Source organism: Leptosomus discolor, chromosome 2, assembly GCF_034619465.1.
Source record: "Leptosomus discolor isolate bLepDis1 chromosome 2, bLepDis1.hap2, whole genome shotgun sequence".
NCBI classification, from domain to species: Eukaryota; Metazoa; Chordata; class Aves; order Leptosomiformes; family Leptosomidae; genus Leptosomus; species Leptosomus discolor.
In genome coordinates this window covers 35,837,253-35,853,863 of record NC_141392.1, presented here as the reverse complement: position 1 = coordinate 35,853,863, position 16,611 = coordinate 35,837,253, and the positions used below count along the sequence as shown (strand labels likewise).

The following is a 16,611-nucleotide window of genomic DNA, read 5'->3' as shown; positions in this document are numbered from 1 at the left end:
GGGCAGGAAACGTGCATGTTTCACATCAAAGTCATCTTACCCACGGATGCCGTGCCAGTGTAACTGCAAGAGCAAGCAAGGTCAGCGAGTTACTGTCAGGGAAGGACCTAGGAAGTGGCACTGCTTTTTAATGGTAATCATACTGACAGTGCAGTATGGAAAAATTGTCCTTTGTAGGCCCTAAAGCCTGCTTTTTATTTATATATTTGTTTTTGTATCGCAGCATTGTCTGGTTTTCTCCCCTCTGAGCTGACAAACACTGAGAGGAATGGGGGGAGGAAGACAGGCGTGTGTGTGAGCGGCCTGTGTGAAGATGTTAATGTGGGAAACCTGGGATGTTGGGGAAATTCTTGTGTTTAGATTTGTTCTTCCCTCTCTAACTTACCTGGGGTTTGGGGTTGGCTGGGTTTTGATTTGGTGGTTTTTTTGTTTTGGTTTGTTTTTTTCACTCTAGTGATATCTTTGCAGCTTCTGTGGCCTGTGAGTATATCCAGAGGCCTTGAAGATTTCTATCAGCTGGCACACAGGGCTTTTTCCAGAAGACCATAGCAGAGTCTATGCATAATATCCCTTAACAATTATGACATGTCTTACAGACATATTTTAAATTTTTCAGTTTGGCTGTGTAACATTTGACCTTATTTCTGTGGTATAGATATGTCACTGAAGAGCTGGAGCTAGAAGGATCCTGCATGTGTCACTGAAGAGCTGGAGCTAGAAGGATCCTGCATGTATCGCTGAAGAGCTGGAGCTACAAGGATCCTGCGTGGAAGAGAAGAGGGTTACAAGTGAGCACAATCTTGTTTTAAAGAAGGCTGGGAAAGCCAATTCAGGAAGAGCTGACCTGAACTTTTAAGGTTGTCTTGGTTCTGAAGCAGAAACAGCCTGTGGATTCTTTAGCTTTTCTTTGAAGCAAGTCTTTGAGGCTGAAGACTAGCAGTCAGTTTCTAGCAGGCGTTTCTGTACTGCCTAAGAGCATGTAGCATGAACAAAACCTCACTGTGTGAGGTACTATATAAATATAGGAAAAAAAAAAAAAAAAGACATTTGCCCATGCTACAGAAATTACACTTCTGTACCACACAGGGGCTCTTCACAGCTCCTCTGTCTCTCGACTGGAGCTCACTTGGCTGGGCAGTTCACTGATACCATGCGCTAGGGCAGTGACAGGTGTGTTAAACTTTCAGGGTGAAAAATTACCCAAAAATATTTCAGCGGAGGCAAAAGAAGTGCATCTTAGATGGAAATTGGAAGCTGGTTATTGTGTAAATATGGAATTAAGTGTGTTTGTATCTTGGTGCGTTCAGGTGATTTGCATCCTGTGGACTCAGTTCTGCTACAAGGGTGCATTTTTTACCACTATTTGGTTTTGGATGGCAGAGGGGCTAAACTGAAACATGCAGACAGAGCACCAAGTACAAGTTACAAACTACCAGCCCGATCCTCGCAAGTACAGGCTGCTGCAAGGTGTGCTTAGAAGCATTTTGGCTTATCTAATAGCAGCATCATTTCATCTCCCATGGATTCAGCTCAAGCAGACACTGTTGCTGATACCTCTGTCCTTGTCATTTGTCAGATCCTCCCGTAGCTCAACAAGCAAGCTCCATTAATCAGTATCACTGCAGGTGCCTGGTACATGATAAATAGTCCTTGCTCAATGAGGAGGAGGTCTGAGTGTGGTCCTAGCTGCCACCTCTGACAGAGGCTTTGGCTGGAAGTGTGCAAAGATTTTGGGGTGTATATGGGCACATCTGCCCCTGAAGGATTGTCCCTTCTGCTTTGCCAGGCCCCCTGTCTGGACACGGAGCAGACAAGATCCAGCTGAGCACTGGCCTGTTCCCTCTCCAGCGGATGTGTCTGATGGATGTGAACTCCTCTGCCTGTCTGTCATCATACGAACAGAGAGATGAGCCAGGCACCCGATCCTGCCTCACTGTAGAGCTACTAAGATGATAATTGAATTCCTGGGGCACGGTTCAATTACGTGTTGAGCCAGCTCTAAGCCACTGTAACAGCTGGTATTGGTGAGCTATGGGTAAATATATACATACAGTAACGTGTAACAGCAGCAAAGCTTAAGCATCTGTGCAACTCCATTATCTGTTGTGTTGCAACCAGCGTTGCATGTGCATAAAACCTCTGAGAGGATTTTTGCTGCCATTAGTGAAGCTGGAGAGATGGCATCCCTGGAGGTGCTGGCTTTTCAGACTTGATTGGTGTTTTTCTCCAGATCCATCCCCTTAGCACCTTCTGAATGAAAGAGATGAGTTTGTTCCTGAAATGGGCTGCAGGATTTTAATTCCATAAAAACTAATTGGCGTCCAAGAATGAAGATAATCCCACTGGCATGTCTAATTAGAGGAGAGCAATCTTCATATTCCCTGAGCAGTCTCCTCTCAATTTAGAAGGAGCTTAGACACAGAAACTCACTTGTCATCCTTTGAAGTTCTAGCTTATAGCATGAGCCAAGCGTGTGGTTCTTTTTAAAGCGTTTGTGTTTGAGAGAATCCAGCAGGATAAATACTGTTTATTCATAGAGCGATAGATTGTCACAACATTATGAGGTGTGTGTATCACTGCGATCGAAGTTCTGACGCATCTGAGAAGGGAGGTTGGGTTGTGCCACTCACTACCGATCGAGTGAAATATGCCACTGCCTGCTGTCATCCTGACTTAATGCAGTCGCGTCTCTTTCCTAATCTGAGGGGAAGCTTGTGCCAGCTGATACCTGGCCGTAAAAATCCATGTGAAGCAGCATTGTTTTGAAAATACGGGCTGACTTGGTTAGCTGTGGGCAAGGTGCTTGGATTTTCTCTGTCTGGTTTTCCACTGCTGGCAGAAAAGTCTGTGGGATCATGTTTTGAAATCCTACCCTTGGGTGCTGAAGGTGGAATTAGATACACTCCATCCAGTTCTGTCCCTGCTCCTGTCACAGACCTCTTGGGTGATACCCGGCAAAAATTGTGAATCTCTGTAACCTCGATTCTGATCAAATCTGAAGGCCTTAACATGTGCTCCCTGGTGTAACTGATGGCAAAAGACGCCATGGCAGTGCTCTGAGATCTTACCAATGGCAAATACTGGACTTCTCGATTCTTGGGGATCAGCCCACACACAATGCTGAGGTGAGGGAGAGTTTCAGAGAAATCCTATGAGTCAAATATAAATAGACCAACCAGCACAGAGAAAACACCCTTGAAGCCCCAGCAATTGCTGCTCTGGTGTGAGGGGTGAATTAGAAGCCACGTGAGGCAGGGGTGTGGGACTGCTTGATCTCAGCTGTCTGTTCTGCAGCAAGAAGGCTCCTATAGTGGTGGTTGTAGCAACTATCAACAGGACTTGTGCGATACAGGTACTTAGCATGAATACCTCATAGATACTAAAATAGCTAGCTATTTTTATTCAGCATCTTTGTATCACTTGCCCCATTTGACTGTCACATCTGAGATAAGTATAGCCAAGTAAATGCTGGAGTAGAGCAGTTACACCAGGGTGACCAGAGAGTGATATTTATATGCCTGGGGAAGCAGAGAATGCTTAGAAGGCAAACGTTTCACGTAAAATTCTTTCTCGTGAGCAGCTGAGGAGGTTGAGGCAAGGCTGAATCCTCACACAAACAGGGGAGGACATGGGGGCCTTGGACCCAGTGAAATTATTCATCGTCTTTTGAATTGGGCTCTCGACTTCCCATAGTCAAGGCTGGTGATTTCCAAAGAAGCTGTGGAGATGGAGTTTCTATAGGCAATACGGGAATGGCATGCAGGAGGGGGAGGTTGAGGAAGGAATGAAGATGTTGCGGTGTTGATTTGCTTTCCATGGTGGCTGGGTAACGGGGTTCTGTTATTTTGCAGAAACTGTAACCTGAATGCAAGGCAAAGAAGGTTTCTGGCTTTGCTTCCTGAACGTAAAGGCTGTCTTCTGAAACAAGCTTCGAATGGAGCTGACGTTCCTGGTTTTGCTTGCACACAGGTGAAGCTGTGTGTGAGTTTTACTGGAGTGTTGTGTCCTTGTGTCCTGTTTTATGTGTTTAAAGGCTATATGGTTATGGCAGCCTGGCATTGTTAATACACAGTGTAATAGCACACAGAACAACAATGGAGATAACTGCCATTTTGATGTATAGCTCCATTGTCCTCCTCGAGCACTGACAATTAGAGGGCCAGCTGCTTAGTGCTGAGAACAAACAAAAAAGAACAGCTGAAAAATACACATAATTTGGAGATGCCCCCCCTAAGAGTTAATGGAATGAAAAGCAAAACAAGTCCTAGTCTTACAACGTCTTTGCCGCCTGGCTCTGAAGGGAACTAGGGGCGGGGGAGTGTTCAGACTTGCTCTGTGGAGAGCTATGAAGTTTGTCGTTTGTGCTTTCCAGTCCATCAAGGACTAATTGGGACAGCGGGGGCTGTTTAAGAACATTATGTAAAATTTGATCTCTGTAGGTTTGCTCCCCAGAGCATCGTCCCAGTAAATAAAAGGTTTGCCTGTGGAGATGAATGCTAAGAGCCGTGATTTCCCTGGTAAAACTCTTGAGGAACACTGCGGGTCATTCACTCACCGGATGACATATGTAGGGGATCACTTTCCAGTCGTCCTCTGGTTCTGGATTTGCTGTGTGCGGGATCGGGGGGCAATGATTTGAGCGAAAGGGGCAGAAACCTTGTAGGGAGAAAAGGCTGCCGTAGCACCTGAAAAGGCTTTGATCGGGAATAGATGATGTGGAAAGGCAGCCGTGATTTCTTGTGAGAGCTGTTCCAGCGGGATGGATTACCGCACCTCCTCCCTGGAGACAGAGGCTCAGCATCCCCTGGCGGTGGGAAAGACCTGAGGACCATACCGCAGCCCAAGCTGGAGAAAGAGGCAGGGAAACCCCGCTTTTCTCCTTTTCGGAGGGGATGTGGGGAGTGTGGGGTGTAAAGGGGTATTAGGACTGTCAGGCGGAGGGAGGAGGCAGAGGTGCGGTGGCTGCAAGGGAAGGGAAAATGAACTCGGCTTTCCTAAACTTCCCCAGCGCTGGCGAGCCGCGGGGGCCGGGATGGAGGGAGGGGAGGGGGCGAGGGCTACGGGGCGGGCCGGGCCGAGGGGGTCCCGCGGCTGCGGGCGGAGGCGCTGTGAGGGGAGAGGACAAGGGGCGGGGGAGGCGGTGCCGCCCCCGGAGGCTCGGAGTGACGCAGGCTCCCGGCGGGGCCCCCCGCCCGTCTCCTCCACCCCCGCTCTCCCCTTTAAATAGCGGCGAGCCGCGCCGCGCCGAGCCGAGCGGAGCGGAAGATGGGGTCGCTGGCGCTGCTCGGCCTCCTGGGGGCCGCCGCCCTGGCAGGTGAGCGGGAACGAGGGGGAGGGCGGCCACCGAGCCCCCTCAGCCGCGCGCCCGGCGGAGCTCGCCCTTGCCCTGAGAGGCGAGCGACCAGCCCCACCGGGCGCGGGGTGTTGGGGGGTGGGTGGGTGGGTGGGTGTGTTTGTGTGTGGAGGGGTTTGCCTCTGAAGAGCGGTGGAGCTCCCCACCCCGCTGCAGGAGTTGTGACGCCATTGGTCGGTGCATGACGTCATGCACGGCCAGCCCTGCGTCACCCCTGGGGTCGCCCCGGCGGGTGAGGCGGGGCCGGGGCTTGAGGAAGGCGGCGGGTTGTTCCCTGGCCGCCGCCGACCCCTGCTCGCCGCTGCCGGGCGGTACCCTCACGCCGTGGGAGGGCCGCTCGGCTGCTTGTGGTTTATTTGTCTCTCCCGGGGCAGCTTCTCGCCGGCAGGACCGCTTGGTGTAACGTTATTCGAGCGGTGCTGCTAGGTTTTTGTCGGGTCATTCTTGATACCGGGAGGTGGTTGTGAGGTAGCGGGTCTGTAGCTTTAAGAGAAAATGTTTGGGGCATGTGGCATTAAAATATTAAAACCACACTGTGGAATGAAGATTAAACACAGTAGGATGAGGCAGTCACTTGGCTTTATAGCTTTTTTATGCATACTGCATCGTTTCTTGAAAGTACCAGTGTCATTCTGGGTTGAGTAATTCGGCTTTAGGTATATTAGAGGTCTCTGCATGGGAACACTTCTGTGATTCGTACAGAAACTCTATAACGAAGTGAACTACCTTCATTGTCATCAAAGGGCAAGGGGGAGAGATCCCAACCCGGAGGAGCTCACCAGACTTACTCCGCAGACCCCATGGGGGTGTTACCCACTAATTTTTCCTGTTTCTGCTACCAAACAGGTCAGGTACCTCTTTACGCCATTTTTGGCTGTCTTGTTTTCAAATGTCAGCCAGAATCGATGAACTAAGGACTTTGTTTGGGGCTGGGAATCAGTGAAAGATGAACTTCAAGAACTTTCTAGTGCTCCTTCTGCAAATCAGTATGCCAAAGTTTCTGTGATCTTTCCTAGGAAAGGTTTTTGCTGACATTTTGATGAGCGATGGCACTGCGCTGAGTCATCAGCAGTAATGAAACAAAGCCATGTGCAGATTTCATCAGGGACCCACCAAAAGATCTGTCCTAACCTTGGAGATGCAAGCAAAAGCCATGTGAATTTGTCCTGCGTTTCTCATCCTTTTTTCGTGATCTTCATCAGCTCTTGGCGCTTTGGCAAAATTCAAACCATTGGGTTGTAACTGTCTGGGCAAATTTGGTGCCCAGGAGGGGAAAGCAGACCCAGGGCTTGGCTTTGCTTTGTGGGTCTGTGGTCTGTTTTTTCTGTGTGGGCAGGGGAAGGGTTTCCATCTCGGTGTGTGCTCTGATTTTGTTTCTGCTGGGAAACCCTGTAGTTGTACCGTCTGCCGTGTCTCTGCAAGCCCAGTGGGTGGGTGCCCTGCCGCCTGTCTGCGTCGGTGCTGGGGCGATGGCTTCACCCCTCCTGAGCACATGTGGAGGGCAGGCAGAGGTGTTGGCCAGCCATCTCCAGCTGGCAGGTGGCCTCAAGGGAGCTCTTGCCAGCTGGCACGGGCTAGTGGTGCCGGCACCAGTGTAAAGTGGGGCATGCTGGCTCCCCACAGGCTTTCTTTCTCAGCTCTGGCAGAGCAGCTGCCTCAATGTATTACTTCAGGCTCTGGAATGGATTGGATGTTAGTTATGTTCCTCCAGGCTGGTTAATATGACATGTCCAATGCCATTTGCTTCTTCTGACATTGTTATGATAGCCTAACGCTTCCTTTTTGTCTCTGTGTGTGTCAGCTTTCACCATTAACCAAGCACTTGCTTAGTGGTGATTAATCTAGCTGTAAAACTCCTTGGAGAACCAGGAGCTTTGGAATGACAGGGCAAAGGCAGTGAGCACAACCTGACTTTATATTCCCACACGACTGATGCAGCACTCGAGAGGCAGCAAAAGGTGTTCAGAAGTTCGTTCTGTGCTTTCTCACATCAACTGGGTGTTGCTCGCAGGGGATGTGCTGTGGCAGTGTCACTAAAAGGACAAAACCAGATGTTTGCCCTTGTGCATGTTATGGTTTCTCATGGGTCGGAGGAGCCAGGGGAGCCTTGTCAAGAAGAGGCAATGAAGCGGGTCACCCCCTCTGCTTATGTGTAAGCGGTAACTGTGAGCAGCTCATGCCATAAGAGCAGCATCTCCAACCCCCATGGGATTGAGAGAATGTCCTTTTAGTGGGTAATGCTTTTTTTTAGTAGAAGGGACTTTGCTGCCAGTCTCCTGCCCCCGTGTGTACATGCGTCCTTCTCTGTGCTCAGGTGGAGGCCACAGGCAGGTTGGACTGCTGTGGTGTCAGAACTGTGCAGTGTGGTTGTTATTTGCATACTAGGTTAGTAAATAAAGTCACCTAAAGCCTGGCTCAGTCAGCACCAAACGCAAAAGATGAGGGAGAGGGTTGGCTCTGTACAGCACCATCTCCCCCACGCACCACCTGGTGTTCTGTGGGAATGGTGGGGTAGGGTGTGGTGCTATTTTAGGGGAATCCCTTCTGTGGTATCCTCGTGTGGGTTCCCTTCTTGATCACAGTAGTATATGCAGAGAAGCAGACGGGGGCTGGAGAAGCACATTCCTACATATGTGTTTGGGGAAGCAAAAATAGAGGACAGGAGAAATATCAAGAGAGTTATTGCCGTATTGTGTTCAGTTATTACACGCAGAGGCAGTGCTTACAGGGATGTCTGCTTCATCTGCAGACACAGAAAAGAAGAAAGGTTTCGCTGCTTTCAGTAGTGCAAGGCTACACGTTCCTGGCTGCTTTGCAGGAAACTTCCTTGGGGCAGTGTTATTTTTCCTGATGCTGTGAGGTAAACTGACCCCTTTTGTCTCCGTAATCTGCTTTGTGTTCATCTGTTGCAGAAGACCTCTCACTGTCCCAACCAAGCAGTATTGCAGAGAGGGCAATGCAGAGATGTATTTAGGACTATGCTGACTTGCGTATGAACTTCTGAACTGCACCCCAAGCTGTACGTTTGTGTACTGTGCTTATATACCGTGCGGTAAGGATGTGGATCCATGATACGATAAGCCTTGTTTCTACGGAGTCGTGTGTGGCTGGCAGATTTGCTTGACTTGACTTCTGCAAATCTCAAGGTGGATGAGAACTGACACAGTTTATTAATAATGCACAGCAGCCAAGCTCATTAACCAGCTAGAGACAGGCTGCAGCGGTGATGGCAAAATAAAGCAGCACGGAGGTTTCATTTGTGACAGCTTCTTTCCAAAGCAAATACCTTGGGCCAGGTACAGTAGAAGTGGTGCAAGGTGTTAATTACCCCGCGTGTCCTCAGGATGGAGACAGAGAGGTGTGCCGCTGCCTCCCAGAGTAGCGTTTACAACTGGGATTTTTTTTATTTTTTTTGGCTTATTTCTTGGGGTGATAATGGACCACTCAGTGAATGGAAATTTTCCCGTCCCTTCTGGTTCTGTCCTTCCCTCCAGTAGCTGCTTGCTATCCAAGTGAGACAGGATTTCCCTGTAGGACTGGGACAGTAGTTGCTTTGAAGCCTTGAAGTATGGTCTCCTATTGGGGAGGTGGGGGCCACCTGGATTCCCTTGCAGAAACCAAAAAGTTCGTGGGGTGCAAACTGGCCTCGCTCATTTCCTGTGGTTTAACTGCATGAAGACCTGACTCACAGTAAAGCTCCGGTCTTGGAATTCAAGCGTTGCTTTCTATTTTTTGATGCGTATTCTTTTCACGCTAGAAACGTCAACATGCCTCTTTTCTTGTGCTAGGCTGTAACTTTACGTTGCTTTTCTATCCTGAATAAGAAAAGATGTAATGCAAAATGTGTCTGGTTTACTGACCTGCTAACCCAAACCTCAAGCCAGCTCATCAGACCAATTTGACTGAGGATCCCTGTCAGTGATGCTTGTGGCTGGGATTAACGAGTCTATCATAATTTGTTTTTCTTCTAGGTGTCAGCGCAGTGCCAGTGGAAAAAAATCATATGGAAGAAATGGTGAGTAGCTGTATGTCAAAGCAAATTTCAGAAAATATCAGTTGCATGTTCTCTGTGTTTTGTCTTTAAACTCCCAGGGCAATGCTTTTTTACCTAAGGCTAAACTCTTAAGACGTCATCGGTCATGAGGAATTCAGAGTCCCTTTACGCTGTCAGAAGATACCTGCTTGCGCTTCGGTGCGTTTGATGAAAACGGAAGCTGGCTTCTTGTGTCAGTGTGGTACTTTTGAAACTGCGTTGTACAGCTGCCCAAAAAAATGATCTGAAATGTTATTTGATAGTACGTGTTATCGGACTGTAAAAAGTGAGGTGGCAGCTTTGAAGAAAGATGAAATATCTGCAGTTACCAACGGTGTAACAGACTTTCTAATGCAGTCCTGCCATCGCCTGCTTTGGAAAGAGATTCTTGACCTGTTTGATTAAATAAATGCCATTAGCTGCTCTCAGCACCTGTAACCTGACATCAGACCCTCTCCACTGGTTGACAGTGGGATCGTTTAGATTAGACACCTGATAATAACTAAAACCAGTTCAAAGACAAAGGGCTATGTCTCTTCCCATCCAGCCACCCAGATTGTCAGCCTGAGGCCCTCGTACCCCTGACAATCTGAGTGCTCGCTCACAACCAGCAGTTTCAATGCTTGAAAATCATTTTGCGTGAATTTGTACCAAAGAGCTACTTTGGTAGCTGTTAGGATTAGAGGAGGCTGTGTGACTTTCCTAAATCCATTTCCTTATGCTTCCAGATTACTCTCCAGCTGAATGTTAAGCGTGAAGAGAGGCAGGGCTTACAGCCCACACACATGAAGTGTGGAGCATGTCACTTACAGAGGATAGAAAGGTGTTTTTTGGTTTATTGGCAGTCCAAGCAATACTTCTCATAACACCTCTGCAGCATCCTCACTTAGACAGATCCCACGGGATGATCCTCATGTTTTGAATGTGTGTTGTGTTGGTTATTTTTTTTGTCAGGTGCTGTTAGCCCATGTTGTTGGACTCTTCTTTGTACTGAATAGGGTATTTAATATCTAAAAACGTATGAAAGGAGCCTGTTACCTATGTAAACAAAAGGGGAGATAAAAAGAGCTAATGACTATTCCTCTTGAAGGAGGAGCAAAGTGAGGAGTAAAGCACTTGTTGCCCAAATGCACAGGAAGTTTTGTTAGAGCTGGGGATTACTCAAAACTCATAAATATTAGCCTGAACCCTAATCCTCAGACAGCTTTCCTCACTAACTGTGTCAGAAGTAGGATTTCCATTTTTGCCACGAGAATTTTTTCTCCTATTTTGTTTCTTCTAGGTAACACGGTGCATAGTGGAAGTCCTGTCCAATGCTCTATCTAAGTCAAATGCACCAGCAATTAATCCTGAATGCAAAGAAATCCTGAAGAAGAGTAAGTACAACATTATTTGAACTTGTGAAAGGCATTTGGCAGATGGATTCTCTCGTCTTGGAGCTGGTGAACTGTTATTCCAGCCCATGTGCAACTGATGCCTCCAAATTTCAGTGTCAAAATTCTGATTTCCTTCCATTTAGTCCATCTTGCTCGAAGAGCAAACAGCCTGACGTGGTAACTGTCAGGGACTCGTGGCTAACGTGTGGCTCTCTACCTAACCCACCTGAAGAGTCTGAGAGAACTAGACAAGCTCTTCAGGTAGCGTGAGAGGTCAACAAATGTGATTTGGTTCGGACCACGTGCTCAATGCACCCCAGAGGGTATGCTTCAAATAATCCCCTCTTAAATCAACGAGGCTCCCGCGCCTGGTGGCAACCGAATCCACACCCAGCTCAGGAGAGGGGAGTCTTTTGCTCAGCCGAGAAACAATGAAGTTTGTGGTACTGATTCTGGAGGTCTGGAGACATGTGCTGAAAGCTCCCTATGGGAGTGCTCATTTCAGATGGGCTTGTTTCTACAGCGTGGTGCTCAGGTGCCTCGGCATCGAGGTGCGAGCCTGTGTGCATGCTTCGTTACTGGCTGTAGCGAAGTATGGTTGAGTTTTGGTTGAGTTTGACACTGTGCCAATCTGCAGGACACATCTTTCTTCTGCCCAGTTATATTGATTTGATTACAGAATGATAAGAGGGCTCTTCAACTTAACTGCCAGCAAGAAGCAATAATAAAACCCATCTGTCTCCTGCTTGTTTATAGAGGGAATAATGCACGGCCCTAAGAGAGTCATCAGAAGAGGGTGGTGTTTGGGCTTTGGGAACGGATGTGTTTGTATCTAACTCAGCCCCAAACTTCTAGGAGATGCTGAATGCCATCAGGCATCCAGCTTTGTTCATGACATTGCGAGTTTCAGGAAAAAAAAACCCTGTATATTTGCCATGTTTTGGAAAACGAAAAAACACTCCTCCAAGAAGCTTTTCAAAAATAATGAGCTATTTTTAAACCTGTGCAGCTATTGTCTGAAAACTTTTAGAATTTGTGATCTATTTCTGGTGTTACTCAAACACAAGTGAAGCAGAAGTATCTTCATGGAAATATACCGTTACCATTGTGGTCAGTCAGACTTTCATTTAGGATTTTGGGAATAGCGGAAGGAGCGTGATTTGGTTAAACATAACTATTGCAAAGTAACAGATTTCCTCCCCCCCCCCTTTAGAACTTTAAAAAATTTGCTAAAAGCCCCAGATATTTTTGTGTAGGTTGAAATAGATGGTTGTCATCTTCATGAATAAGTATATGGGATGGATAAGGCCTGACGTTCAAAGAACTGAACCCAACTCCAGATCCCATTGATTTTTAATGGGAATGAGAGTTAATTTAATTCAATTCTAAAAATGTAATCACAAACAAAGAAAAAAAGCCAAAGAGGAAAAATTATCCTGGAACATTTGAAATGCCTAATTAAATGAAAATTAGTTAATGCTTTTCCAGTTAAACATACATAATACTAGCAAATGACTGATTTTAAAAGCAGAATTAAAAACTAATTCTGTGCAAATCTTCTTCCTACTTTGGGAAGCCAGTTATCTAGCTGAACTGAAATAACGCTTCAGTGGAAAGTTGGATTACTTCCTTATGCTGCTTTTGTTACTGCAGGTGGTAGAAATGACGGAGAGAGAAGTGAAAACAAACAACTTGAAGTGAGGCATTTGAAAGACCCAGCAGAGATGGAAAAACATCATACCGGGAGCGTGGAGAAAGAACAAAGTCTGGCAGAAGAGGAGTCTAAAAAGTACATGAAAGGAAGTGATGAGGAGAAACTTGCTCTCGAGGAAGGCAGAAGCAAGGAAGAGGAGGATGGACGCAACAACACACCTATTCAAGAAGAAAGACTTCATACAGAAGAAACGAAACGCTATCAGGAAATTGGAAGAGAGGAGGAGAAGAGCTATCACAGCGCAGAAGAAAGCAAAGAGAGCAAGCGTCATGATGAAGAGGTAGAGCACACTGTTCTCAACACGAAGTCCCACTCTGGAGGCACAAGCACAGAGGAGTTCCCTGGTGGGAATGATCAGCACCCCACGGGCCACTGGCACTCAGAGGAGGGACTGCAGAGCCCTTACAAAAGGATTCATGAAGGTGAAGAGGGAGAGGCAGAGGAAGAAAGAAGTGAAAAATACCACCATGAGTCTAAGGAGCGTGATTTCTCACATCAGCAAGAGCATGAAGAATCTGATGAGAGTGAAGAAACAGAGGAGGAAAAGCAACCCTACAAACCCAAACGTTATCATGGGAAGCATAGAATGGGTGACTCCTCTGAAGAGAAGAGGGGCCGTGGTGGTGAGAAAGAGGAACTGAACACAGAGGAGGCCCATCTCTGGGACAAAAGGAACCACCATCAGAAACATCATGAGGAGTCTGAGCAGCAGCGTGAGGAGAAGAGTGGTTATCATGGGAGGCATAGGTCTGAAGAGGTGGAGGAGAAGAGGCATGCAGACCAGGGAAGTGAGGAATACAGAGAAAGGTGGCAGCAGAGTGAAGAGAGCAGCGACGAAGAAAACAAGAGACATCGCCACAGTGAGGAAAGTAATGAGAAATGGCGTGAGGAGAGGAGACACGACGACGGATCCCATGAGGCAAGGAGGCACTACTCTGAGGAAAGGACGTATCTTGGGGACGAAAGTGAGGAAAAGCTGGACAGGTATCTTAGTGGTGGCAGCAAGGAGAAGCAGCATCATGCTGGAAGGAGCTACCGCTTGTGGGACAATGAAGATGGAGGGTCACAGAAAGCGTACTCTCGAGAGCGCCAAGAGCAGGCCAGAAGACACTACAGCACTGAGGACAGTGTAGAGCAGCAGCGCTACCCTGGCAAGAGTGAGAAGGAGGAAGTAGAAAAGAAGCATCACAGCAGAGATCAGACGGAAAACGAAGAGGAGACTATGGAGGAGGGAAGATATGCAGAGAGGGAAGAGTACAGAAGCCATCTCCCTGCAGAGAATGAGAAGAGAACCACGGCACCCTACAGCCCTTTCTACCCACTGCTGTGGTGGAAAAGCCGGCACTTTGAGAAAAGGGACAGCACAGGAAAGCAGCTTCTGGAGGGCAAAGAGGAAGGCAGGCCCCCTCTGACTGAGAAAAGTCTTTTCCCGGAATATAATGACTACGACTGGTGGGAGAAAAAGCAATTCCTAAGTGCTCTGAACCACAGACACATAGAGAAGAGGAATCTTGGCAAAATGAACAGATACGATATGAAAAGGCAATATGACAAGATGGATCAACTTGCACAACTTCTGAATTACAGGAAGAAATCAGCTGAATTCCCAGAGTTATACAATTCTGGAGAAGACATGAAAAAACATCACGTAATCAGGAATGACAGAAGACGTCTGAGCCAGAGGCCTCTGACAGAAGAGGAGGTATGTGTACAGGTGTTTCTCTGAGAAGTTAGGGGAAGCTGACCACACACACATTTCTAAATCCTTTCCCAAGGCAGCTGGTAAACTCTGCGTGGAAAACACAAACAAGATTAAGTCACATTGAGAGCCAGATCTTCAGTGATTTAAAAATCTGCTTTCTTTGTGTGAGTTCAGTGGAAATAACACAGGGCACAGTTTGTAAAATAAAGACAATGTGCATCCTCATTAGCTTCTGTCTGCTGCAAGACAGGAAGAGAAAGTAGATTTTCTTCCTCTTTGGGCCCTATCTCTCCCTCTAGGGTCTTACAGACTAATAAAATAAAGGTGCCTGTCGCAGCAGGAGCAGAGAGGTAATTAGCAAGCACTACTTGGTCTGTCGGGTTGTTTAAAAAGTCAGCTGAAAATAAACTTGGACACTGAGAATGAAGTTCAGCTGTAATTGCAGAGGAGAACCTGGTTTGCACTTGTAAGCCAAACTGGTGTGTGTAGTGCCCGTGTATGTGAATCCTTTTCTTGTTGGACCTCCTGTTCTGCTTCAGTGTCCAGGAAAACGAGTCTACACCCGTCAGCTAGATGCTCCTCATGTATGTTAAAAGCTGGGCTGGGAGCAGCAGAGGTTCAATACTGATTTATATAGAGGTTAAACAGTGTTAGCAAGTCGTAATAAACAAGAATTGCCTGCATAATTTCCCCCCCCCCACCCCCAGCATCTGGTAATGTGGAGGGGTTCCTCTTGTTGCACACTGTGCTTGCTGCGTGGCACAAGCCTGAACCATTGTGATCATGAGGTTGTAGCCTCCCAGGGGACTTTCACCTGGGCAGAAGTGGCTGCATGTGGCAGGGGGTGGCAGCTGTGACATGGTGGGAGGTCACTACTAGGTAACGGTGCTTTAAAACTGAGAAGATCAAGCTGTAATTAGGGCCAGCTCTGTGAGTATTTTGATACTTTTCCCCAGCCCTAATTCAGCTAAAAGCAGGAAATTGCACAAATCTCCAAAGTGTGCGCTTGCGCTGCTGTCCACGCCCCTCAGCTGAGCAATCTGCCCAGGGACCAGTAAGTAGCAGGAGATGTGTGCCTCAAAAATGGCCTTTGTCTCTCACCTTTATGGAACAAAACATTTGCCAACGTTATTTAATACATAAAATGCTCTTTATGTTTTCATAGGAAAAAGAACTGGAAAACCTGGCCACCATGGATTTGGAGCTGCAGAAAATAGCTGAGAAGTTTAATGACCACAGGAGAGGCTAAAGATGATCTGCTTTGGTGTTTCAAAGCTAGATGTAGCTGTACTCACTATATACCTGTATTTTGTGGTAAATTCACTGCCACTGGATTGTTGTTTGCCCTAAACCCAGGAAATACTATTTGCTGTCCACTATAGCGTAGTGATTTATACAGCTGAGAATGTCTTTAATTTGCTGTTAGGCTATTGAGATCTGAATAGCATGAATTTTAGTATTATAACCTTTCATGCAAGGCAGGTATTTTTAATATGCTTGTGAAAATAATTGTGTTGGTGTTCTTCAGAAATATATTTGTCTGAGTTTGAAATAATAAAAACCATTGACCTTGGACCAGACTTAGTTGACTGATGGGGTTATTTCACAGTCAGCTGTGTCAGATGGATGGATGGATGGTGTACAAAGTGTTGACTTACGGTTCGCTAGTGTTTTTCAAAAAGGAGCCTATCCGTGCCTCTCACTTGCCAGTTCACAAGAGCACAAGAGGTAAGAAGGAATGCTGGTTAATTTACTCCAGTAACTAGGAAACGTCCTGTGAATTATTTAGTTCTGGAAATTAGTCATTAAAGGAGCAAAGGTTACAACACCAAATAATGGATGCTTGTTGGTTTGGAAAGCACGTGGTGCTTCAGAATCAGTGCGTTCCATAGTGGGTTGGTTTTGCCACTTAACTCGGACTAAGCGGCCCCATTAATTTAATCACCTACCGTACGTGCTCTGCTAACATGTTCTTTCTGCCTACCGCAGGCAAGCAGGTAGTGGTGAGCAGCGCTGCAGCGCCTAGAGCATCGCTGGTCTTGCATGAGGCGAGTTTCTCGGCAGCCAGTGAGCTGGGGGCAGGATGGGCTCCGTGCAGCTGGTGGTACGATGCCTTGTGAAGTGCCGTGTGGAAGGAGCCATTTGGTAATCTTGCAACGCTACGAAGCAGTAACAGAAATGATCCCATAATTAGTTTCTATTACTCTGGATATCTGGGGTTCTATTTAATTTAACTTACCCAAACATGTTTTTTCCAGGCTTTCTGTGGCACTGTCTCCAGTTACTTGTGTAACACCACACACAGGAGAGAGGTGCTGAACAAAGAATTCAGACGAGTCGCGTGTCGGTAAATGCGCAGTGTCTATCATCTCAGCTTAACCCATTTAATCCACCTGCTCGTTAAAACACAAGCATACTCTCCAATTAACTGTA

The 16,611-nt window shown here is 47.1% G+C and overlaps 1 protein-coding gene across 2 annotated transcripts; it reads left to right on the top strand.

Annotated features, from left to right (window-relative positions):
* Window positions 1-5,265: 5,265 nt before the first annotated feature.
* On the top strand, window positions 5,266-15,512 carry CHGB (chromogranin B). 2 transcript variants are annotated; one of them, XM_086460888.1, is made up of 5 exons: window positions 5,266-5,314; window positions 9,325-9,368; window positions 10,669-10,762; window positions 12,416-14,178; window positions 15,344-15,512. In XM_086460888.1, the coding sequence occupies exons 1-5, from the start codon at window positions 5,266-5,268 to the stop codon at window positions 15,425-15,427; spliced, it is 2,034 nt and encodes a 677-aa protein (XP_086317014.1). In that variant the 3' UTR covers window positions 15,428-15,512. The 2 variants fall into 2 exon arrangements, with proteins under 2 accessions (XP_086317014.1, XP_086317015.1); XM_086460889.1 differs by having other exon boundaries at window positions 10,669-10,766; window positions 12,423-14,178.
* The last annotated feature ends 1,099 nt before the right edge of the window (window positions 15,513-16,611 follow it).